This window comes from Pseudorasbora parva, chromosome 1 (assembly GCF_024679245.1).
Source record: "Pseudorasbora parva isolate DD20220531a chromosome 1, ASM2467924v1, whole genome shotgun sequence".
Lineage (NCBI taxonomy): Eukaryota > Metazoa > Chordata > Actinopteri > Cypriniformes > Gobionidae > Pseudorasbora > Pseudorasbora parva.
Window position 1 is genome coordinate 11550849 of NC_090172.1, and position 25407 is coordinate 11576255.

Consider the following 25407-nt stretch of genomic DNA (forward strand, 5'->3'; position numbering starts at 1 on the left):
CATCTCTTCCGCGTTTGTTTTCAAACCTCAAATAAAGATTCAAACGTTCGCGAATCAGCAGATTGATTTGTATCGCCAATGTCGCGTGATTTCAGCAGTTTGCCAGTTTGACACGCGATCCGAATCATGATTCATGACTGTTTGATTCTTTATTTGAGGAACATGGAAGAGAAGACAATGCTGAATAAAGTTGTATTTTTTGGACCAAAATGTATTGTCGACGCTTCAAAAGAGTCGAACTAACCAACTGATGTCCCATATGGACTACTTTGATGATGTTTTAATTACCTTCTGGATGTGGACAGCAAGTGGGCATACACTTACATTCAAAGGACAGCCTCGGACTAAATCTAAAATATCTTAAACTGTGTTCCGAGGATGAACGGAGGTCTTACGAGTGTGGAATGACATTGGGGTTTCATTAATGAAAGAAATTTCATTTTTGGGTGAACTAACCCTTTAAGCTCATCCCAGAATAACATGTTTGAGCTGTTTTAACTGAAAGCAACTTGATATATGTGCCTTTTTTCCCTCAAGGTGCACACCAGTAATGTTTTTTTCCCCTAAGGCACATTTATAAAAGCTACTTAAATGTCCTAATTGAAATAAGGCCTAATCCTGGCTTAATTTAAGCCCTGTCCGTGAAACCGAGACTATCAATATATTTCTACTCAAAAATAAGCTGCTATATTATTCAAGGGGTCAGTACATGTCCATGTTAGAAAGTGTTTTTAGAAGGCAATGTACATAAGGTTAGGTGCTTGTTTCAGCATGAACATATTAAGAAAGACATGCACTGTTGAAACGTGTTAATTTGCAGCATGTTTTTATTAAATCAGTGTAAAAATACAATCAAACTCATTTGGTTACAAAATCATGAATCAGTGGTAGTTACAAAATTATTAATTGGTTAAATCGCAAAAATAAATAGTCTTTGTATACTTGGTCCCTGTGTTGCATCTGGGTCCGGGTGACACACACACACACACACACACACACACATACATACTCACACAAGTTATAGCCCTTGAATTGGCTTACAGTACATATTGTGCATTGCTTGAGCAGAAAGTTACACAAAAATACAAATTCACTCTGCAGCTCCGTTAGAAAACCCTGGATGAGTGGCAAAAACATTAAGAAACCGAGGTAATGTTCAGTTTCTCTTCTCGCAATTTTGTGGCATTGGAAGCAGCAAGAAGTCATAGAATGTGTCATTTGTGTAGAAACCACAACTGAATTTCTGTCTTTATTGCATACTATGTTTTTGGCATTTCATCCTTCAGTAAATCATTTAGATCAGGGGTCCAATCTGCTCCTGAAGGGCCACTGTACTGCAGAGTTTAGCTCCAACTTGCCTCAACACACCTGTCTGGAAGTTTCGAGCAAAGCCACTTGAATTGATGTCAGTGATTCGTTTTTCACTACACTGAAAAAAACACTTTTGTGAGAAAAAAACGTATAGTTTAATGAAACGACAGCTGGCTCTTCTTCAACATGTTTGCTCTTAAACACTCATTTTGGATTGATCTATTTTCCGTTTACACTGAAATGGTTTTATAACAAAAGTCACGGACAACTGCGTGACAGGTATGATTGAGTTTACGGCATTTCTCATTCATTTCTATGGTATCCGCAAACAGTGATTGACTGTTGCTTGAAATTCAATGATCTCAAGGCTGAAAATGATGATTGGTTATCAAGGCACACCCTCGTATCTCCCAATAATAAGACCACCTCTGTTTCTAGTTTGCCCAGTATGATCTTGATCAGCTGGTTGAGGTGTGTTAAACTGGGGTTGGAGAAAAACTCTGCGGACAGTGGCCCTCCAGGAGCAGGACTGGACACCCCTGATTAAGACTATTTTGCAGTACAATTCATCCATTTATCAACGGCAATTTGTTCTTTAACAGATAAAGATACAAACTGCAAAAGGCCTTTGTTCAGTGTTGTAAGGTTAGACTAAGTGATGAAATAAAGGTAAAATCAACGTTTGTCTATGAGAAGGCAATACAAACAATAGGCTATATATAGATATACACATTTCTGTCTGAAGACATTTAGTAAAGGACAAACTTTCTTTCTAAATAGAACATTCCTTTATATTTAGTTCACCAAACTATTTTCATGCACTGTTTTAAAGTCTTCTGTCCAATACACTGCATTCATTTTCACAGTAGTGCAACATAGCTTAAAACATCTAGATAAAAACATCCAGTTTATGCTGCGTTAAACAATAACTTCATAAACTCAGTATAAAAGGATCAGGCCTGCGGATGAGGTGCACTGGGGTCAATAACCTCCATATTACAGGGAAAAGAAAACACTGTGACAAATAAAGATAACATTTTGGAGATGATTGTGTCCTACAGCTATTCATAATAAAGGTGCACTAAGTCATTTTTATCACTTAAACGTTTTAAACCTAAATGTATTACTAATTCTTTTGGCACATGTGTAAAATTATGTAGAGTCAAACCAAAATTTATTCAGACACCATGTATTATTATTTTTTACTAGTGGGTGCAAGATATTTTAGTTAATTTATGTAAGTGAGGATAGCACAATAAAGAAAACTGTGACATATTATACCCAAAACTTTTTCATACAGTGGACTACTAGTAAAATAAAATAAAATAAAGATGAAAATTTGGGACTAGTGGCCTAGTAAGGCTGTTAATAAGGCAGGTTGCAGGATCACATGACCAGCTGAATAATACTACAGTAAAAAATTCTACAAATACATCAGTAACTGAAAACTTTTGCTTTTGTATAATACTGCATCCACACCCATAGGTGTCAGTATAAAGTCCTAGACCATTGTCACATCAGCCAATAAAAAAAAGAAAAATCACTCCGTGCACCTTTTAATTTTTAATGTATACACTTATGTCAAAAAAAGGTAACTAGTAGTACTACTAATGTGAAAAAACATGCTTTGTGTTTACGTAGTAATATAATACTCATCTATGGCTGGCTGCCTTATTATAGGTGAAATTTAAAAAAATGTAATGTACAAAAAAACATTACCTTCCCTATATTTAATTTCAGGCTCAATGGCTAATGTGCACATCTGTCTTAAAAAAAACCTTATGACTTATTTATATAAACTATATTATTATTTCTGTTTTATATAAACTACTGGCCAAAAGTTTGAAAGATCTTTTTGAAAGATGTCTCATCTAATATAAAATGGGTCCAGAAATGTTTCTTAAACAAATCAGCATATTAGACTGATTTCTGAAGGATCATGTGACATTGAAGACTGGAGTAATGATGCTGAAAATTAAGCTTAGCATCACAGGAATACATTACATTTTAAAATAGAAAACATTTATTTTATTGTAATAATATTTGAACAAATAAATGCACTCTTGGTGAGCATAAGACAATTTTAACATTTTTAATTATTCCAAACTTTTGACCGGTAACATAACACAATGTAAAGTTATAACATGAAATCTTGGATCACTCAGAATGTATCCCAAAGTAAACTGAAACCTCATTTTGTGCTTTTAAGACACTAAATACTTTCATGAATGACTCTGATTGACCACCATCACCCCCCAAAACAAAACCTTATAAATCCACATGCAAAAACAGGATTCTCCTTTTTATGATTACCTATTACAAAGTGCATTGAAGTGTAGTCAGACCCGGTAGGAAGCACAGGTTAAGTCACCTTAATAGAGGGCTTCCTGTGCACACAGAGAAGAGTGACGTATGGGACACCAATAAAAGCCCATTTCTCGCTAGGCCAGAATTTGACAACGGGCCCCTGCTCTGGAGCCTCCGACGCCGCGTCAAAATAAGCAAAACAAACACATCCCAGGTAGGACGCCAAGCAGATGAGGATATGCCTACACAGATACATAAAGGGGGAAATGCAAAGCAAATAATACATTTTAAGAATAAATCAAATAATAATAAAAAAAATATCTTTTTATAATGGATAGCAGCCCACAAATTTGCAGTAATATGAGACAATCTTTTCTGTTTAAACATTTCAGAATTTTCACTTGTGGGTGAACTACAGACACAGACACAGACACAGACACAGACACACACACACACACACACACACACACACACACACACACACACACACACACACAATCAATAAATTCAAAGAAAATGAATTAAATGTGAAATTTTGACTGAAACTAGTATTAACCGTTATTTACAGTGTACTATGTTTAAATGTAGGTGGGAAATTAAAAAAAGATACTTTGTGAAAAAAACAAACAAAGTTATAATGATAAGAATAAGGCATTCTGTAGTTTATTTATTAAAGTACATCAGTGTTATTTTAAAAGCATTTAGATGTTATTTATTATATAAATATAAAAAATATGTTTCTATTCAAATAATTTTAATTAATTGTATTAATTTTAATAAAAACATTTATATACATTTTAAATAATACTAATTTTATTTTTGTTTGTTTTTTGTTTAACTGCAAAAACTAATAAAAATGACAAAAAACGAACAAAAAATTGCCATTCTGTTCACTTAATATAATTTTATATTCTATATTTTTATTAGTTTTTGCATTTTTAAAAATGTCTACATTTTTTTAGTTTTATTTTAGTTTTAATTTGTTTTAGTTTATTTTAATTTGTTCAAGTTTATTTTATTACAATTAAAGTTTATTTTCAAGTAACACATGTTTTTATTTTTAATTTGAGTAATATTATAATACTAAACTGCTATTGCAAATGTTCAACTGGATTGGAAACTGTAATAACTCTATAGCAGGAATTTCTAAATATTTTTTGAGCTGAACCCCTTTAAACTAAACAAACTTTACTGAAAATATTTTTTAAAAATGAATTAGAATTAGTTACTTTAATACTTTTAACTTACTTTAATAAGTCAAACACACATTTACGGTTCTCAAATATTGGTTAATGGTCATAAGACAAGCACATTTTAAAAATCGTTTATTTACTTGAATTTTTCACTTTTGTGATTTCATTAATTAGTAGCCAACTCACAACTTCACTGAGCAAAGCAATGTTGTAATGTGTTGGCATGCTTACTGTGGCTTACTTGTATGTGCTGCACACTGAGCATGTGCACTAGGTGCTGTATGATGTGATAAGTGCACTTGATCAGCTGCACATAAGGGTGCACTTACCAGGCACAGTGTAGATAAGGGAAGTTAACAGATGACCACATCTCACAGAAAATGCGATCACTAATCCAGCACATGAGCGCTAGTGTCCACCACAGACCCGACAGCAGACCCAGCTTGAACACACGCAGGTTGTCGCACCTACAGACATTATAAACACAATCATGATGCGTTAACATCAACTCTTCATACTTAAACTTTGGTGCAAAAGAGTGTTATTATAGTTAACTAAAACGGTAACCTTTTACAACATATTGGTTAACACAAGTTGATGCAACTAACAATGAGCAATACATTTGTTACAGTAATCTATTCATCTCCGCTTAGCGTTAGTTAATAAAAGTACAACTATTTATTGTTAGTTTGTGTCAGTTTAGGCCCATTAAACAATATTAACAGATTGAACATTTGATTTTAATAATGTATAAGTAAATGTTTAAATTAACATGAATATTAATACATGCTTTAGACTAGAGGTATTTTTCATTGTTAGTTAATTTTGACTAATGTAGTTAACTAATGTTAACAAATGGATTCTTATTGTAAAGTGTTACCACTACCAAGTTAAACAACTAAAACTGAAACAAATAAATAAAAAAAATCAATAAAAACTAGACATATATAAACCAATAACTTATTAAAATGACAAAACACACAAAAAAGTAAATAAATATAAATATATATATATATATATATATATATATATATATATATATATATATATATATATATATATATATATATATATATATAAATTTAAATAACTTTTAAAACAAATTTTAAATGGAAAATAGTATCTCAATGATAGTAATATAACATGCCACACAACCGCTCAAATAGTGCGGCTTGTACAAGAAATGTGCACTATTACTTTTATAAGTGGTTGCACTTACAATTATATCTAGTGCATATGATTTAGAATTGATCAAATGGACAACATACTGTTTGCTTTGCATGAAATAACTGATGTTGAATAAATGATGTTGTTCCATTCGAGTTATCTTAGTCAAGATTTTTCCCAGATGGGATCACGCTGTTGATCATTTTCACAGTCCTGCCCACACAGAACCAACCAAATCTGTCTTGTCAAAACGGTTAACAAACACGGCGGCTATCAGATGATTTTTTCTTGTACTGCCATAATTACAGACATCAGTAGCAGTGTAGTTTATTAAATCTAAAACTATTAAACATTGCGCTTGTCAATTAAAATAAAGCTAAAATTAAATTAGAAAATAAATATCATTAGGGTGTTAGTAAGGTTGCTCTGCTTACTGTAAAAAAATACATTGAATTGAGTGTGAAAATATGAGGAAGGGACGTACATTGAACAAGGAAGGAATGAAGGACATGGATGTGAAATCATAATGCTGAGAACTTATCATGCTGAGTTTATCTTATTAGATAAAAACATATGTGGATTGTGGACAAAGCTTGGGAACATTTCCAATTTAATTGTTTTTTAAAGAACTGCAATATATTTTTATATATTAACAGAATACTCAGCATATCGCGAAATTTTCACCCCTAGTCTTGTCATATTTGTAATTATAGATATATAAATATTGTATATAGATATATGTAGCTGTCTTATGCCGGGTTCAGACTACACAATATCGGGGCGATTTTGCCAAGATACTTTTAAAAAAACAAAGAGTGTCAAGGCGCAAGAATCAATTGTTTTATCTCGTATAGTGTAAAGAGAAAAGTTGGTCCTGCTACTTTGACCATAGACTGTAAAAATGGACGTAGTGTCCGTGACGTCACCCGTAGGATTCCGAAGAGCATTTTTGAAGGCCAAAGTGGGCGGGGCTGGCCCCCAGCGTTTGAGAGCAGAGAATGTTGTTTATATTTTATAAGATTTTGATAAGCTATTTTACTTACTTACTTGCCGTTTTTTTATCATCCCAATTTGGCTGGGTGGTTAATAAGCTGTGTTGTGATTGGTTGATGATGTGGAAGTGGCAAAGGTTAGTTGTCACAACAAGTGAGAAACGTTGACATGGAGCAGCTAAATCTCCGGGGAATCACCTTGCTCTAATTATTCCCTGTGTATATAAGTATTTTCCTATGTAAACATTTTCTTGTAAATAATAATTTTCTTTCATCTTTTCCACATTTTGTTGTTTATAGCACCTGACATAAAGTTTCCTTTGTTCTGTTTTTCCTGCTTGTCTTAATTCCTCTCCCAGTATTTTAATAGTAGCAATTGTCAAAGAGCGGTTTAATGTAAAAGATTATGGCCTGGTTTCATAGACAGGACTTAAGCCTGAATTAGGCATTACTGGTATGCATCTTGAGACCAGGTTGTTAGCAGGTATAAAGGTCAGCCCCCTAAGATTATTTGAAGGACTGCTACACTACAACCTTCAATAAATTCTTCTCTCAAGAAGTCTGATCAAGCTTCTAAAACATCAACAAAGCCATTCAAATAACTACTCGGCCAAGTAATCTAACAAATGTTACCCTTCCCACTCCCTTAGAGTCAAGTAAGACAAGAGTCATTACACACCCACTTTAAACAAACACTGAACAGAGGAGAGTCTGCCCGCAAAACAAGAATGTGAAAGAGCTCTCAACAAAACAAGAATCAACAATGGCTTGGCTTTCCAGAGATGGCGAGAACTAAGTTTTGTCTGTTTGACATAGGGTGTCATGGCGATTCATAAACGTATGGAGCTAGAAATATGACTAAATGATCTGAATTTGAATTGTATAAATCTGAATTATTGACAAGTGTAATCTAACAAAACTGAATATTATGTTGCATTTTACATAGTTCTGAATTTGAATTTTTGAAAATGTTGAATATAGAACCTTTGAAATTGAACACATCTGAAATGTTTTTGTGTCGAAATTGTTTAGACATGTATTTTAATCGACTGGAAATATTCAGTTTTTGAAAATACAGATTCAAGATTTCAGATGAAAAAGAAATTCAGATCATCAAATTCAATATTCTAAAATTCAGATCATCAAATTCAATATTCTAAAATTCAGATCATCAAATTCAATGTTCTAAAATTCAGATCATCAAATTCAATGTTCTAAAATTCAGATCATCAAATTCAATATTCTAAATTCAGATCATCAAATTCAATATTCTAAAATTCAGATCATCAAATTCAATGTTCTAAAATTCAGATCATCAAATTCAATGTTCTAAAATTCAGATCGCAGAAATTCAGATCTTACAGAAAGTAGGCCAGAGGTCATCAGGGAAGAGTAAAGGATGTCAGAAAAATCCAACGGAGCACCATATCTGATCATTTCATTTCCTATTTGTAATGGAATAAAGAGAAAAGATCAAACAACCCCTTTATACTTTTTTGTTTATTTTAGATTAATGCACAGAAAAAGAGATTTCGGCTAGATTTCTCATTTTTCGTGTGGTTTACCGCACAATTAAATAAGGTCGGGTACTGATTTGTCCATTTGATTAATATTTTATATATCAGATAAACTTTTTTTCAAAAAATCCAGAATTTCTTTTTCATCTGAAATCTTGAATCTGTATTTTCAAAAACTGAATATTTCCAGTCGATTAATTCAGAACAAAATATCTGCTGTTTGAAAATACATGTCTAAACAATTTCGACATAAAAACATTTCAGATGTGTTCAATTTCAAAGGTTCTATATTCAACATTTTAAAAAAATTCAAATTCAGAACTATGTAAAATGCAACATAATATTCAGTTTTGTTAGATTACACTTGTCAATAATTCAGATTTTATACAATTCAAATTCAGATCATTTTGTCATATTTCTAGCTCCATATAAACGCAAGAATCAAGGAGCGCAAGAATCAATTGTTTTATCAGGTGTGTCATAGTGGGCGACAACCAATGCCCGTTTGCAACAGTTACATAGTTGAAATTTAAAATTAAAATTAAAAACTTAAAGGAAAATTAGTAATGTTGCATGGCAACTAAATAGTGGCCAATGAAAATCCCTTTTAAAAAGAGCTTTATAATAAAAAAAAGATCAAGTCTTTTGAGTGATGAAAACGATACTGAAGCCACTGTGTTGAGAATGGAAAAAAAGTGTGTTAGCAGGGCTGGTGTAAAAAAAAAAAAAGAGAGAGAGAGAGAGAGAGAGAGAGAGAGAGAGAGAGAGAGAGAGAGAGAGAGAGAGAGAGAGAGAGAGAGAGAGAGAGAGAGAGAGAGAGAGAGAGAAAGAGAGAGAGAAAGAGAAAAGAGAGAGAGAGAAAGAGAGAGAGAGAAAGAGAGAGAGAGAAGAGAGAGAGAGAGAGAGAGAGAGAGAGAGAGAGAGAGAGAGAGAGAGAGAGAGAGAGAGAGAGAGAGAAAGAGAGAAGGGAAGTGCAAACTGTTACTTAAGACAAAAAACAAAAACAAAGCCTTGAAGAACATTTCAGCATTCTTTAAAAAGTACTTATTATGGAAATAATACACTTAAAAAAACACTAAAGTGTGAACCGAATTAACTGATTTTGGATAAAATGTAATAGTTTAAAATTATATTAAATGCAATTAACTGAGTTTATTTTGATATATTTTTATGTAATTTCATAATTACTTCTATTGTCTTTGAAATTGGTTAAAGCCCCACTTGGCTACTTTTGCTCTCGGGGTCCCCCTACAGTTTGGAAAAAATAATGTCCTCAACTACTGTCGTAAGCTCTGTCATCCTACAACAGGGGATGCCATCGCGCGTGCATTTGTTGACATGACAACCCTGATAGCCCTGAACTAGTGATGCGCGGTTTCGTCTCATAACCTGCGGACCCCGTATGTCTATTTAATGGTCGCGGGTGCGCGGCGTGTTGTAAAAATATATACAGTGGTGCGGTACGGGCCAAATAACTTCATAAAAGCGTCCCGCGGGTCGGTGCAGCACTAACAGTTCCCCTGAACACTGCAAGAGGAGTTCTTCTGGCGGCGCGTGTGAAATGTCTTCATCCCAGGTAACGTTACAGTCAGTGGCATATGTTTCAGCATGTCATATGAATATAATTTCATGGGTTTTATTTTTTTCAAACGACAAATAATCACGATGCTCACGTTTACAAGCCAGCGTCATTATAGTAGTCTATTGGTTACCGTTTTACAGAATCTATATGATACTTCAGTTCAATGTTTGAGTGGTAGCTCACCGTAACAAGCATGACAGCATCGGTCGGGCATGCCTCCTTCAGCTCACTCCGACGAGCAAACGCTGGTCACATTTTGATCCTCGTCCTGCCTTTAATCCCATCACTTTTTCATTTCCTCTTATTGCTTTCCTCCAACAAAACCTTTTCTTTCTTATTTGTCTCTGCTGCTTCGGACATGACTTTATTATCCGACGAACAAAGTTGGGCTCGCACGTCCGAATGTAAGGAAGTGTGTGTGTTGGTGGAAGTGACGTATATGCCGTAAAGCAGTCGAATTTTGTAGTTCTTTTCTTTTTCTCGGGTTACTACCCGAAACCCGAAGTTTAAAAGTACGATTAAAAACGATACAGACCCCATCAGGCTATGGCAGACGTGTCATTCAACCTATTGTAAGTCGATTTATCATCACAAGAGTATTAAAAAATATATTATGAAGGTTGAAAAGTTACCTAGTGCTGCTTTAAAGTGTACTGTTGAATGTACTGACAAGCATCTATGGTAAACTAAAATATAATTAATGCCAATTCTATTGAAGCTTGTATTTAAATATTTGTAAATACACACTTATGCATATTTAAAATATATTAACTTTAAATAATATTGAATAACATACTACAGTTAAAATTATATTCAAGTATTCCAAGTCAGACCTCCACTGTGTGAAAAACGTCCTGTTATTGTACTTCCTGTATTTGTTTTACTGAAGTTTCTTGACATAAATAACAAAATCTGGACCTCAGCAGGAATTTTGATAATTTACGACTGCCCGTTAAGCAGGAGGACACAAGACGACAAGGGCCAAAACAAACAGCATTAATACAATGGAACTGGAAAACATTGTCCAAGCTATTTAGGAAAGTGACAAGAACAGTAAAAATTAATCATACCCCAATCTATACATATGTTTATATACGGAGGAACATTTTGCAAAATTCTGTTTCACTTCTTCTAAAAAGTGTAAAGTTTAGGCTTACTTTTAAGAGTTGTCATGTATTAGTTCCTTCTGTACAAGCACACACTGATCTGTTGTACATGACTAAGACTACAAACTTGTACATGGTTTGCTGTAAGATAAAGCTACACCTAACCGGCCTGAGCGGCGAGTGCAGAGAGACACGCTATCAGGAAAACCACAGCAGTGCATCTCATTTTCAGGAAGCAGCTGATAAGCTGGTTTCTTCATCTACAGAGCAGAGCAAATTACCTCTATGCACATCTGGACAGCTTAAGGGAAGGGTTTCCTGAGGCCAGAGGATTACATGCACAAAGAGTATCAGTGTGGTAGTGTTTTAAGATGACCACAGTCTGTTTATTTGATCTAACTTTCACAGGTTAATAGACAGTTTGAAAATATGTGCCAGATAACATAATAAACTACAGTTAGCATGTTCTGAAGTAAGTAACCTTTAATTTACATCTATCTTATTACCTATTTTATGGTCTGCCAGGTGCAAATCATAAGTCAAGCCTCTTAGAAAAGTAACCCATTGTGTCCTTAATTCTATTGAATGTGTACTTGTAGTGTAATTCAAATCTTAAAAGTATATATTTAAAAAGGCTGTACTTGCAGATACTATATTATGAATGGAAAAAAGGCCTCTTAATGAGAGTATTCTTTATGTCCAACGTTTCTTAACATACATCCACTTTTAAAAAGAGCACTTCTAGGTAAAAGTTTTACTTTAAAGTACATTTTAAACTTTATTAATTTAAAGAACATTTTGATGTATTAACTAACATACTATACATGTAACAATTATAATTTTACCTGTAGATGTTAGTATTACATTTAAAGGTAATATGTTATATTTTAATTGATTTTAAATATACTAAATTGCAACTTCATCATAAACACTTTTAAAACAACAAAACACATTTAAAACGACTTACAAGTTTCAATAAAATATTACATAAAATTATATTTTAGTTAATCATAAATGCTTAAAATTACATATAAAGACTTAAATCCTAATTATGTTGGTCAAAAAAATGTTAAAAAAAATTAAAACTATAACACATTTTTATTTAATTGCAATTAGCATGCACTTAAGTGTCCAAAAAAATTACATTCAGTTTGCACTTAAGTATATTCTTTTAAAATATATTATTTTCGTATTAAGTACTTTATGCTAAAGAGTACTTTTCACAAGGAGCAGCACACAAAACATGAGGAAAGTTAAACATCCCATAGGGTTATGGATTTGAACCATGGGCGTCGCTAGGCCCTTTTTAGGGGGGCTTCAGCCACCCTAAACTTATGCCTCAGCCCCCCTAAAAAATATGTGATTAACCTTTAAAACATATGAAACTGGCGGGAGGCTTCGACTTAGTCCCGTTTTTTAGTCTGTCTCTCCGATCCGCAGCGGCTCTGAGCAGAGCACAGTGCACGTCAGAAGCAGAGGTATGTGTGTGTGTGTGTGTGTGTGTGTGTGTGTGTGTGTGTGTGTGTGTGTGTGTAAATCTGACCGTCACCGCTCGTCAATGTCAAAATATTTGATAAAACCAATCAAATCAGAGTAGGCGGGCTTTATGGTCACAGAAACTGCTGAGGCAGAGCGTAAATTTTAGCAGCGCAACTCAACGTCAAGTAAGATAAATATATGCTGCTAAACTAAACATTCATGTTTGACAGCTGCTGCTCAAAGTCAGAAATGTTAAACAAAAGAAAAACAATTTTAGGCAAATGAATAAACTTTTGTCTAATTTCGCCATTTTTAACTGAAAATATGCCTATGTAATTCATAATGTAGGCCCTTAATGAACAAGAAATATTAACAAAGCCATTTTCATTTTCAAGAGACAGGGCAAGAAAACAAAGAAAAAGAGAGATGTGGACATAACACAGACAAATAATCTACTGCCCAGTGACATGGTTTTCAAGCTATTGTTATCACATTTTTTGGCCTTCAGAACATCATAAAATGCACATATGTAGATCATAGAAATCAAAAGTTTCCCCCCGAACCCCCCTAACATTTGGAATCTATAAACCTGCCTACATTATTGGGTATGATTAATGCATGTACAGTATGGCCATACAGTAAGGTGTTATATATTTGCTTTATAAGTAATAATAAACAGCCAATATCTTCTGGGTATGCATGTTTGTAAACTATTAGTTAATAGCACAATTTGGACCCTAAACTAAATAGTGTTACCATTTTTTCTACAGGCCTTACCCTCACTGGGGGCTGAGCCCCCCTAAAATGAAAATCCTAGAAACGTCCCTGATTTGAACAAACCTCTAACTTTGATTATGAGCATTTCTAATAGGGGGAAACAAGCTAATTTGGAAATCTGGAAACCATGTGCTTTCCTATACATTAAATCCAATTCATATTACAAATACAAGGCTACCTTAAAAATCTGCTTTTCATATAGGGGAATTTCCAAATAAAGAGAGATAGCTATACAAAGGGAACTGTAATGTGTATTGAACATACATATGCAATGCGATCATATGGAAAGCAGTAGAGGACTGAAGCTAAGTTTCTACAACTGCACTCACCTCTTTAGCTCAGTGATGAGAAGAGCAGTGCACGGGATTCCCAGCGTCATGAGAGAGATGGAGTTTATCGCTGGCTTTATGAAGGCCAGACAGGTGGTGATCCCTGAGAGAATGCCGATGACCATCTTAAACCTCGACCTAGTTACAATCAGGGAAAGACAAAAGGAAAAAACATGGAGAAAGAAACTAAAGAAAAGCAGTGCAGGACATTGTGCAGAATCACAACCTACATGCACAGTTGGGTCAAAATGTGTGTGCATGTGGAAATAAGAGCGCACCTGTCTCTACGGAATATCCTGGGAAGATATCTCTTGGGAAACCACATGCCAATGGCACACATGAGCACCCACAGTATGGCCAGTTCATCCAGCATCTGCCCCAGGAAGCTCAGCGTAGCATGGAAATAAGTGGAGCCAATACCTAAAGAACAGCAGTGTGATTTAAATCAATAATGTTCTGAATTTAATTTTAAATGTTACATTTTGAAGTAAAGAGGTCCATTTCATTGAACTCCCTTGTAAAAAAAGAACTACACTTTAGCAAATTATTAATAATAGTAATAATACATACTTAAATATATAATATAATAATAATTTAAAGAATATACTTAAGTGTAACTGAATGTTGTTACTATAGCTTACATTTACATTAGATTCAATTAGCTGAACTTTAAAATTAATGCTTTTTGACCACTTTAAGTAGATTTTTTTTTTTATAAATTTCAAAATTACTTCTATTGCCTTTGAAATATGGTTAAAGTGTACTGCCAACTGTACTAACAACCATTTATAGCCAACTAAAATATACTTCATTTGTAATTATAATTTAGTTTGTGATGAATCGACAACTGAATGTATTTAAAATATATTAACTTTAAATGTAATATCAAATATCAATACAGTTATAAATACTGCATATCTGTACATTTATAAATACTCTTTTAATGTGCCAAAAACACATCAAAATAAGTGTTAGTGTACGTCTTTAAAGCATGACAAAAGATTATTAAAACAAAGCAACAATCAAACATGAATAATACTCTAACCATGCAGCTTGTTTAGCAGAGATGAGGTTATATCGCAATCCGAAGACAGACGAATGATGCAAGAGCAAAATACATTTTGTTTTACACAGTCAAGCACCACAGTTGCTTCAATCTTGTTGGTTAAACCCTGGTTATACTCAGAGTTTTACTTTGGGCTAAAAGACAGGCATTTAACCTTTAAATGCATGACTGTTTCGCCAAATATTCTTACAAATTGACCTGAACTTTGACCCTGAGCTGTTCTCGCCACCATTTAACTGTAAAATGAAGGAAGGAGAGGAGAATGTGCTGCCCGGATCATTGATTAGAACATTTACATTTACTACAACATTTACATTTACTACAACATTTACATTAAAAAATGGCTTGATGGAAGTGTAGATAAAAGTACCAAATGCAAAGCAAACAGGGGTTAACGTTAATCCGGAAGTACGACCATGATAACAACTATAGTCAATGTCATCTTCAAACCACACACAAACTGCCTGGGACAAACGCTGTCAAGATAAGATTCTATGTCTGTGTCATTATGCCAACATTATCTTCATGCCTTGTTACGAAATAAAGTTTAATACCTCAGAAAAATTCTTTCCTCTCTTGTCCAAATTATAGCCTGGTGTTAGTGCAGTGCGAGCTCTTCAGTGATGGAGGCGTGGACCCTATTACTATTATTACTATAAATTACTATTACGCTGTATTACTGTCTATGTGTATATTATGGTCTATGATCACGTCACAGAAGGGAGTACACAGTAAATGGATTAGGTTGTTTAACTTGCATGGTTTAATATTTAGTTTCATGTATGGAAAGGTTTATTCCATCTCACCCTTCTCAAAATGATTATAATTTCGTATTGGGCATTTTTATTCCGATTGAGGTTTTTATATGAAGTATTTTCATTCGGATTGGACTTTTAAACAGATTACAGTGCTCCAAATCTGTGTGAGACCAACTGAGCAATTCCCTTGCTAAATGGATCGCAATGTCCTGCAGACCAGTTTCCTTGTATGTATGTACAGTGAAAAAACTGTAATACATACATACACTGTAAAAAATTGTTGTTGGTTTAACTTAAAAAAGTAAGTAACCTGGTTGCCTTAAAATTTTACGTTTATTGAAATTAAAAAATTGAGTTGATACAATGAAGGAAATTGTTTAATAAATAGAAACTCAAAATATTATTGTATCTGAACCACATAGAAAATTTGATAAATCATGAAAATAGCGCTATTTGGCATGTTTCACTGCGTCATCAGAACAATTACCCAATATGCTTACAAAATCTTTTAATAATATTTTAATAAAGGTTGTCGAATCTCAAAAAATGTTCATTGTATTAACTCAAAATTATAATTTCAATGAACTCAAAATTTTAAGGCAACCAGGTAACTTTTTTTCAAAATAATTTTTTACAGTGTACAACTGTAGCTACATACATCTTCCTGAAGCACTTTTGAAGTTATTATCGCAGCATACTAGGCCATATTATTGATTGTTATGGCCAATATTTGAACAGTGAAAATAATAATAAAAGAGTATGTAATTAATTAGATTACATTTTTTAATCAATTGACAGCCCTAATATATATATATATTATATATATATATATATATAATATATATATAAAACTGTTTATATATATATATATATATATATATATATATATATATATATATATATATATATATATATATATATATATATATATATATATATATATATATATATATATATATATATATATATATATATATATATATATATATATATATGTATAGACCTCCCAGCCATCTATATATATATGTATGGCTGGGAGGCTTCGGCCCTGGCTAAGAGGTGAAGTCAGAGTGATTGTTTCCTTCAGCGCGCTCCGCTACTCAGTCCTTGGACAAGGGCACTGAACACCATCAAGGAACTTCCATAACTTCGAAGGAAACCTTCCTCTCCTTTGGCAACATTCACTTTCAAACTACCTTCAAACTTCCCGCTGTTCGGAGATCACTTGGAAGAGCTGAGAGAGAGCACTCCAGCTCACAGAACACTCTGAGAAGGACCCTTACGCATTCTTTTATACTCAACACAAAGCAACCCATGCAAGTATAAATTCCATCGAAAATTAGATGCGTTTAAGACTAGTAACCCTGTTTAAGGTGATATTGTTCTTTGCTGGCTCTCTGTAGTAATTGTTGTGAAATGCCATTCTGAACCCTTCCTTTCTCTTCTTTCTCCTTTCCTATTTCGTTACCTGTCGTTATTCTGTATATACATGTATTCTTTATCTAGTCGTATGTATTCGTAGTATCAATTATTAAAACCATTTTTATCCATGTTTAATCATCATTGTTACTGCTCACAAGACACAAGTCACTTTAATGTTCAGATCTAGCTACAGCTCTCATGAGTATCTTTGAATACTTTAACTAATATCCCAATAGATCGGAAAGTTTACTCTTTGTGGCCAGAAGAGTAACCTTCCCAGAGATTTGGTAGAAAGAATAAAAGCTTTGAGAGTTGATAAGAGATTGTACTGATATATATATATATATATATATATATGTGATTACGCCAGTATTTTGACCTTCTTCAACGGAAGTAGTTTAATATGGATTCGTATGTCTATGTGTTTTTTACTCATTAGTGGCTCTCATAGAAATACACCCCATTGACATGCATTATACGGCAAGGGTTGGAGTTAAAAAAATCTTAATTTGTGTTCTACTGAAGAGACAAACACACCTACATCTTGGATGCCCTGGGGGTAAGCAGATAAACATACAATTTTCATTTTTAGTGAACTATCCCTTTAAGGTTAGGTTTAGGGGCAGGCTATGGGTTAGTACCTAGATATTACATGGGGAATTATATTGCAAGATTGAATACAGGAGTGTAAAATAAAGTGCTACCATTTATCCAACAGCACACAATATTTCGCAAATTAAATCCAAATTAAAAAGTCTTCAAAGTGTTCTTGAAATATGCCTCTATCACCACTAACAGCGCTGAATCACCTCAAGGTCAGTCATGAATGAATTCAGCTCTGTGTCTAATCCTTTGACTAAACTCACTGTATTATATGACGGCAAGGAGGATTTTGACTCAAAATCCCACCCGGATTAATTAAGTCAGCAGCTTCTTTTAGAGCGGAAAAACTCTGAAGACATTTGTACAGAGCAGCGTTTGTGCTGAGCTGGCTACTTTCCCATGCTGCTTTACGGACAGAACTGCCAGCGAGCTTTAAATACACCAGTGTTGGGTACAAGTCCTACTTCTGCGCAAATCCCGGACCAATTTCCCAAGTGATTGTCTTAACCTTACTGGTAGCAGAGAATATTAAGCAGCCCCAAATAGCATGTAAAAAGAAGCAGCTTGATAAAACAGCAGCTCTGCTTGTTGGTAAGCAGTGAGGGTGACACCAGTGTGAGAAGGGCAGCTTTTGTAAACCTAAATGGACAGGGACATAGAGCTTCATTGTTTAAAATATTTTATGCTTCACAAACGCAGACTTGTGAATGTACTTGGGTCATGGGAATATTAACACAACTTACAGATGACTAGGTGTCTGCGTGGCCTTCTGTAAACTGAACAAAAAATCCAATGACAAGGGAGTTTTCATGCTGTCCTTAACCCAGGATTAATGTTTTTTTAATATTGTGCTGTCCTTAACACCCTGGATAATGAATCCCCAGTTTCACAGACAAGGCTTAAACCTATTCCTAGACTAAAATGCATGTTTGAATAGTAACAGCTCATGATCATAACACATCATGCATAACATATGATAATGTTTTTTTCTAAGGCACATTTATACTTAAATGCCTTAATTGAACTAAGGCCTAATCCTGTCCTACTCTAAGTCCTAATGTCTGTGAAACCAGGCCAAAATGTTTCATACTTATCCAGAGTAGAGCAAACCTAATGTCCGCTGTCCTGGGTGTGTATAATGATTAAGTCCGAAAGCGTTTCTGATTGGCAGGTCACTCGCTTGTTTGAGGTCACAGAAACAACAGGTGTGATTTCTCAGGGCACCTATGTTTGTGAAATATGTCAGATAGAGGGGATCAGGGGCGTTTCGTCCGAGGAGGCAAGGGAGGCAGTGCCTCCTCAAAAATGATTGGTTGTGATTGGATATGATTGGTTGATGCAATAAATCCCACCTCTTGTTTCAGTCTGAATAAACAAAATGATGGCGTTAATAGGAAGACTTGTTAAAAGTATGTAAACAGCTCAGTCTTTTAGATGCCACCACTGCTTTATGTCACATCAAAATCAAACTTGAAATGGCCTGAAAACATGACTGTGCGGTTTTTCAATCATCTTGGTGAAATTAAAGGTACATCATGTCTGTAAGCGGTTTACTGAGCTTGTTGACTGATTATCTAAAAATAAATTGGCTGTTAAAAAGAACAGATGACCATGAGCTCACAAAAAATGTATTGGTTAAATTGTTACTGCCTTTAGTTATTATTTTGGAATAAATGTAAAAAAATTTGAGATTTATGGTTGGTTTTAATAAATACAACATTAAAGTGATTGTTCACCGAAAAATGCAAATTGTGTAATCATTTACTCATGCTTATGTTGTTCCAAACTCGTATGAATCTTTATTCTGTTGAACTATATGATATTTTGAAGAATGTTTGTAACCAGACAGTTGACCATAGACATTGACTTCCATAGAAAAAAATTATATGAAAGTCAATGACTACCGTCAAATGCCTCCTGATGGATTTGCTCGGTAAAAAAGAGAGTTAAAAGCACATTTAGCTGCGAAAGTGTGCGCAGTCTGATGAGAAGAGAAACATGGACAAGTAGCCATAGGATAGGCTATTTTGGGCTTCATGTGTGCACTTAAACTTACAAATACACACAAAAATGTCATTATTATCCATCTAGGCAAGTTTTCACTTAAACACCAATAGTAAATGAACATAAACGGTTGATAAAGTAACCAAGTTGACTGTCAGTATAAAAACCTGATTCCAAAAAAGTTGGGATACTGTACAAATTCTGAATAAAAAGGAATGCAATAATTTTTTCATGAGAGTGACACATTCCAAAAAAGTTGAATGTACATATAAGGAACAGCTAGAGGACCAATTTGCAACTTATTAGGTCATTAGGCAACATGATTGGGTATGAATAGAGCCTCTCAGAGTGGCAGTGTCTCTAAGAAGTCAAGATGGGCAGAGGATCACCAATTTCCCTAATGCTGCAGTGAAAAATAGTGGAGCTGGAGCAATATCAGAAATGAGAAAAATTGCAAAGAGTTATCATCATCTACAGTGAATAATATCATCCAAAGATTCAGAGAATCTGGAACAATCTCTGAGCGTAAGGGTCAAGGCCAGAAAACCATACTGGATGTCCGTGATCTTCGGGCCCTTAGACGGCACTGCATCACATACAGGAATGCTACTGTAATGGAAATCACAACATGGGCTCAGGAATACTTCCAGAAAACATTGTCGGTGAACACAATCCACCGTACCATTTGTTGTTGCCGGCTAAAACTCTATAGGTAAAAAAAAATCCATATCTAAACATGATCCAGAAGCGCAGGTGTTTTTTCTCTGGGCCAAGGCTCATTTAAAATGGACTTTGTCAGACAAATCAAAATTTTAAGTTATTTTTGGAAAACTGGGACGCCATGTCATCCAGACTAAAGAAGACAAGGACAACCCAGGTTGTTACCAGCGCTCAGTTCAGAAGCCTGCATCTCTGATGGTATGGCGTTGCATGAGTGTGTGTGGTATGGGCAGCTTACACATCTGGATAGGCACCATCAATGCTGAAAGGTATATCCAAGTTCTAGAACAACATATGCTCTCATCCAGCCGTCGCCTCTTTCAGGGAAGACCATGCATTTTCCAATATGATAATGCCAGACCACATACTGCATCAATTACAACATCATGACTGCGTAGACGAAGGATCCGGGTACTGAAATGGCCAGACTGCAGTCCAGGGGCCTCATTTATAAAACTTTGCGTAGGATTTGAAATATTCGGATTTATAAAAGCGTGTGCACGCACATCAGTTTTCCCTTTCCCACAGTTTTCTCCGCCTGACGAACACATTGAAGAGAATATCAGTTTTGTACATTATTTCGTTCTGTTGACCATATTATTTATGAGGATTAATTGCATAACATGCCAATATTATTGCAGAACATATTTCACTTTTCTTTATGCAAATATGTGTTAATTTACATTTCTGTTGTAATTTTCGTTTGATTTTGTTTGTTTTACACTGCAGATCGATCAAACGGGTATTCGTGTAAGCTGTTAATTGTAAGAACTGATTTGTGAAATCTTCATGTTATTTATGAGAGGCAGTATTGCCATTTCTTTTACACACCGTCTACAATGTCACACACTCACGTGTTTCTTCCATCTGCCGACAGTGTCGCCAACTCGCCATTTCTCATTTCACCCGTTTTTTTGCATACGCCTGGGTCAGATCTTGCGTGAAGGACTGCACATTTTCCAGTTTGCTTTTTATAAATACCAGTTATTGTGTAGAGAGTGGCATACACCTTTTTTGGTGCATACGCAACATTTATAAATGAGGCCCCAGATTCTTTCACACAGAAAACATTTGGCGCATCATAAAGAGGAAGATGCAACAAAGACCTATGACAGTTGAGCAACTAGAAGCCTGTATTAGCCAAGAATGAGGCAACATTCCTATTCCTAAACAACTGGTCTCCTCAGTCCCCAGACATTTGCAGACTGTTATAAAAAGAAGAGGGATGCTATACAGTGGTAAACATGGCCTTGACCCAACTTTTTTGAGATGTGTTGATCCCATGAAATTTAAACCCAACTTATTTTCCCATTAAATTTTCCTCATTTTCTCAGTTAAAACATTTCATGTGTCATCTATGTTGTATTATAAATAAAATATTGAAATTTGAAACTTTCACATCATTGCAATCTGTTTTTATTCCCAATTTGTACAGTGTCCCAACTTTTTGGGAATCGGGTTTGTATTAGATCTGTGCATTCTGTCTTTAAGTGACACCTGATAAACCTGCTGCCATCATTTAATGTTAATCAAACAACAAAAGAAAACAAACTCATTCACTGCTCTTCACTGAATAACTTCAGTCATTTTAATAGTAACTGATGTATATTTAATTAATTTGGTGAAGAATATTTATTTTCTATTAGCTTATTATTTTTAATAGGCTAAATTGTTTTTTTAATTTGTATCTTTTTTTCAATTCCAGTTGTCTATTGCTTGGAATTTTCTTCTTTTTTATTGTATTACTGACAGCTGTTTGTTGACAGTAAAACTGCTCTGAAAGAACAGATTATAGGGATATTTCAACCAAAAATTAAAATTAAAAAAATTAAAAGTACTCACCCTCGTGTTGTTTTAAACCTGTAAGAATGTATTTCTTCTGCTGAACACAAAAGAAGATATTTCGAATAATTGTTTGTAACCAAACAGTTTGTAACCCAACAGCCCAATTGACTTCAATAGTATTTTTTTTTCCTTACTATGGAAGTCAATGATGCCTCACAACCAGACTTCTCCAAAATATCTGTTGTGTTCAGCAGAAGAAATAAATGAATACAGGTTTATAGGCCTGTCGCGGTATTCAATAAATCATTAATCGCACAATAAAAAAAAATGAGCTTGATCATTTTTCCGGCCGCGATAATTTCCATTTGCACGCTTGTTTGTTTTCCTCGTCTATCTCACTGACTGCGCGCCTCGTCCGTTTGGAGAGGTTTATATCAGATGCGCAGACTGACTGAGGTGTGATGAGACATCATGCTTGGCCAAATTCGCCTGAACTCGTGCTTCTTCGGTTGGGCGGCTTGAGCCGCACAAAGTTACAAAATTTGACGTGCACACCGGCAAGCAAAATGGGGTCACGCACACTCCGAGTTGACAACCGTTTTACCGCTTGCTCCCTCGCCCTCGTGCGGACACGTTGAGTAAACAAGGCTTAAAGCTACACTAAAGTTGGCAGTTTGATAAAGTTAATTATTCAGTTCAATCTTTGTGTGCTAAAAAAACACATAGGTCCCTGTAGATATAGAAATACACAATCTCCTTTTTAAAAATCAAAATATTCTCTCTTACTGTATCAAAACCTCACCTAGCTTTCCTCAGAGATGGTCAAGATTAGTTTGTGCATGATTACATGATATAACAATTTTTTGTAATACTGTATCCTAAATTGTGGATAATTAAGCTATATATCATATGCTGAAGTCAATTTCTTGAGTGTTAATGATTAAAAGAAAAAAACAACAACAAGAACCGTACAGAACAGAAAACCGTGATACGAACTGAACCGTGGGTTTTGTGAACCGTGCCTCCCCTAATATGCACCTAAAACACAATCATCCGTTTTATTTATTGTTTTTGGTTGTTTGTTCATTTATTGTGGATATTTAAAATGCTTTCCGTTTTCAGTGTTAATTATTCTTTAGAAATAAAAGTTTATAATTATTTTAAATGAAAATGGTCTCAGAACGACAATATTATAATTTATCGCAATAATATCTTGGCCAATTTATCGTCCAGCAAAATGTGTTATCGTGACAGGCCTAGATGTTTAAAACAACACGAGGGTGAGTAATCGATGACAGAATTTTGTTTATTTGTTGGGGGGTGAATTATCTCTTTAAGGAGTTGGGGGTCAGGGTTTTGATGAACTTACTGACAGGGGCACCCTAACAAAGTCTAGGACCAGCAGTCCAGCACTGAACTTGAACATAAATTAACATTTGAAAATGTGGCCCTACTTTATATTAGGTGGCCTTAAGTACTATGTACTTACATGTATGTGCTCATATTGAGGTGGATATGGGTAGAGTTAGGGACAGGCATGGTGGTGTGGGTCAGTTTAAGGGTAGGGTTAGGTGTAGGGAAGTGCCAACTGTGAAATTACAAATGTAACTACAGAAATTAATTACAGACGTAATTACATGCAGGTATTTTTTTAAATGTATGTACAATGTAAAAACATGCATGTGCACAATAAGTGCATTGTATCAAATTATTAATTAAATGTAAGTAGCCTACATAGTAGTTAAGGCCACCTAATATAAAGTGGGTCTGAAAATGTTTACATTTAGAAGAAAAAAACCGGAGGACTTTGTCTTCTCATTTCAGAACACCACTGCATATCACTGATATATAATTGTGCTGTATATATATAATACTAAATATTTTACTGAGATAACGTATTTCCTTCAGTTTCCCTTCCTGAACTGCTCAGCTATTTCCTGAAGACCAGCAATATTCCAGAAAAGGAGGAAGAACGAGTTCTCTAACTGCCACCCTCCTAATGTGCTGAAAATCCTGAGCTCCAGCATACTAGTGTTGTGTAAGATGTTACTTTCGGTCACGGTCACTCTTAACAGCTGGAAATAATGAGGGATGAAATTTACCAACAACCACCAGCAGAGTCCATATGAGATAGATGCCACTGTTGAAATGTGTGGCGTACTGACGAAACAGACACATGAGGATTGGAGGCAAGACGAAAAACAGCACGTTGCTTATCTGAAAAGAGACAGAAACATGTTTGGAAAAGCGGTCCTAAAGTTTATAGACTTCGAACTGCCTGCCGCTCGAATGACACAATATGGCACATGCAACAAAACAAAGCGAGTGCCGACCGACGTACCGTGTTATAAAATTCCGCTATTCCAGGATAGATGAGATAATTCCCTTCACACCAATCCACCTCCGAGCTGCCAGCCTGGAGATGATCCCACAGATGAGCGTCCATCTCTGCGTGCACTATACGCGACCGTGACACTGGCTGAATGTCTTTACACAAAGCGCTGTCGACAGCTGTAACATATGCATGTGGCGACAGTTTGTTTTAATCAGTGACTCGTGTGTAGTCTTCTTATCTGAGCATGTCATCCTGCCATCCAGTCCGAGTCTAATCCTGCTCGCCTGTGTGTGCGCGCGTGTGCCGCTTTCTGTCCTTCACTGACTGTACAGCACTGGCAATAACAACAGAGCAAGAGCAACATGTGATTCGCGCATGCGCGGAACGGATCTGGGGGCTGCGCTCAGAAGTAACGTTTATACATTTATAAACTTAGACAAAAAACAAAAAAACAAACAGGCCTACATTTATTTAATAAATGTATAATTTCATGAAAATTATTTTAAAAAGAGATTTTAAAAAGTTCTTTGTTAAAGATAATGCACAAGTCAGCTAGAAGCCAAGACTGTGACATTAAAGGGTTAGTTCACCCAAAAATGAAATTGATGTCATTAATGACTCAGCCTAATGTCATTCCACACCCGTAAGACCTCCGTTCATCTTCGGAACACAGTTTAAGACATTTTATATTTAGTCCGAAAGCGTATCCAAGTACACACTATACTGATTGTCAAATTTGGTCTCTTTTTGGAAAACAAAGATATAGAATTTTTGTGTAATAATATGATGATTGTAGCCAAATTTTACATACACAAATGAAGATTTGTTAAAGTTTCTCCATGTTTCGAGGCTTTTAAAAATGACTTTAAAATGTTATTTAAATCCTTAAAACAACTTAAAATGAGAAGTGCCTTAAAGCTCTCTAAATTACTGGCAATATGGATTAGCCCTTCC

General features: G+C 34.8%; 1 protein-coding gene across 1 annotated transcript; it reads right to left on the reverse strand.

Moving 5' to 3' along the window:
* Nucleotides 1–809: 809 nt before the first annotated feature.
* acer2 (alkaline ceramidase 2) lies at nt 810–24800 on the reverse strand. Its single transcript, XM_067422499.1, has 6 exons — nt 24460–24800; nt 24221–24335; nt 14039–14180; nt 13761–13898; nt 5141–5278; nt 810–3860 (listed from the first exon to the last, which is right to left on the reverse strand). Exons 1-6 carry the CDS (start codon nt 24562–24564, stop codon nt 3674–3676), a joined length of 825 nt encoding a protein of 274 aa, XP_067278600.1. The 5' UTR covers nt 24565–24800; the 3' UTR covers nt 810–3673.
* Nucleotides 24801–25407: the final 607 nt, after the last annotated feature.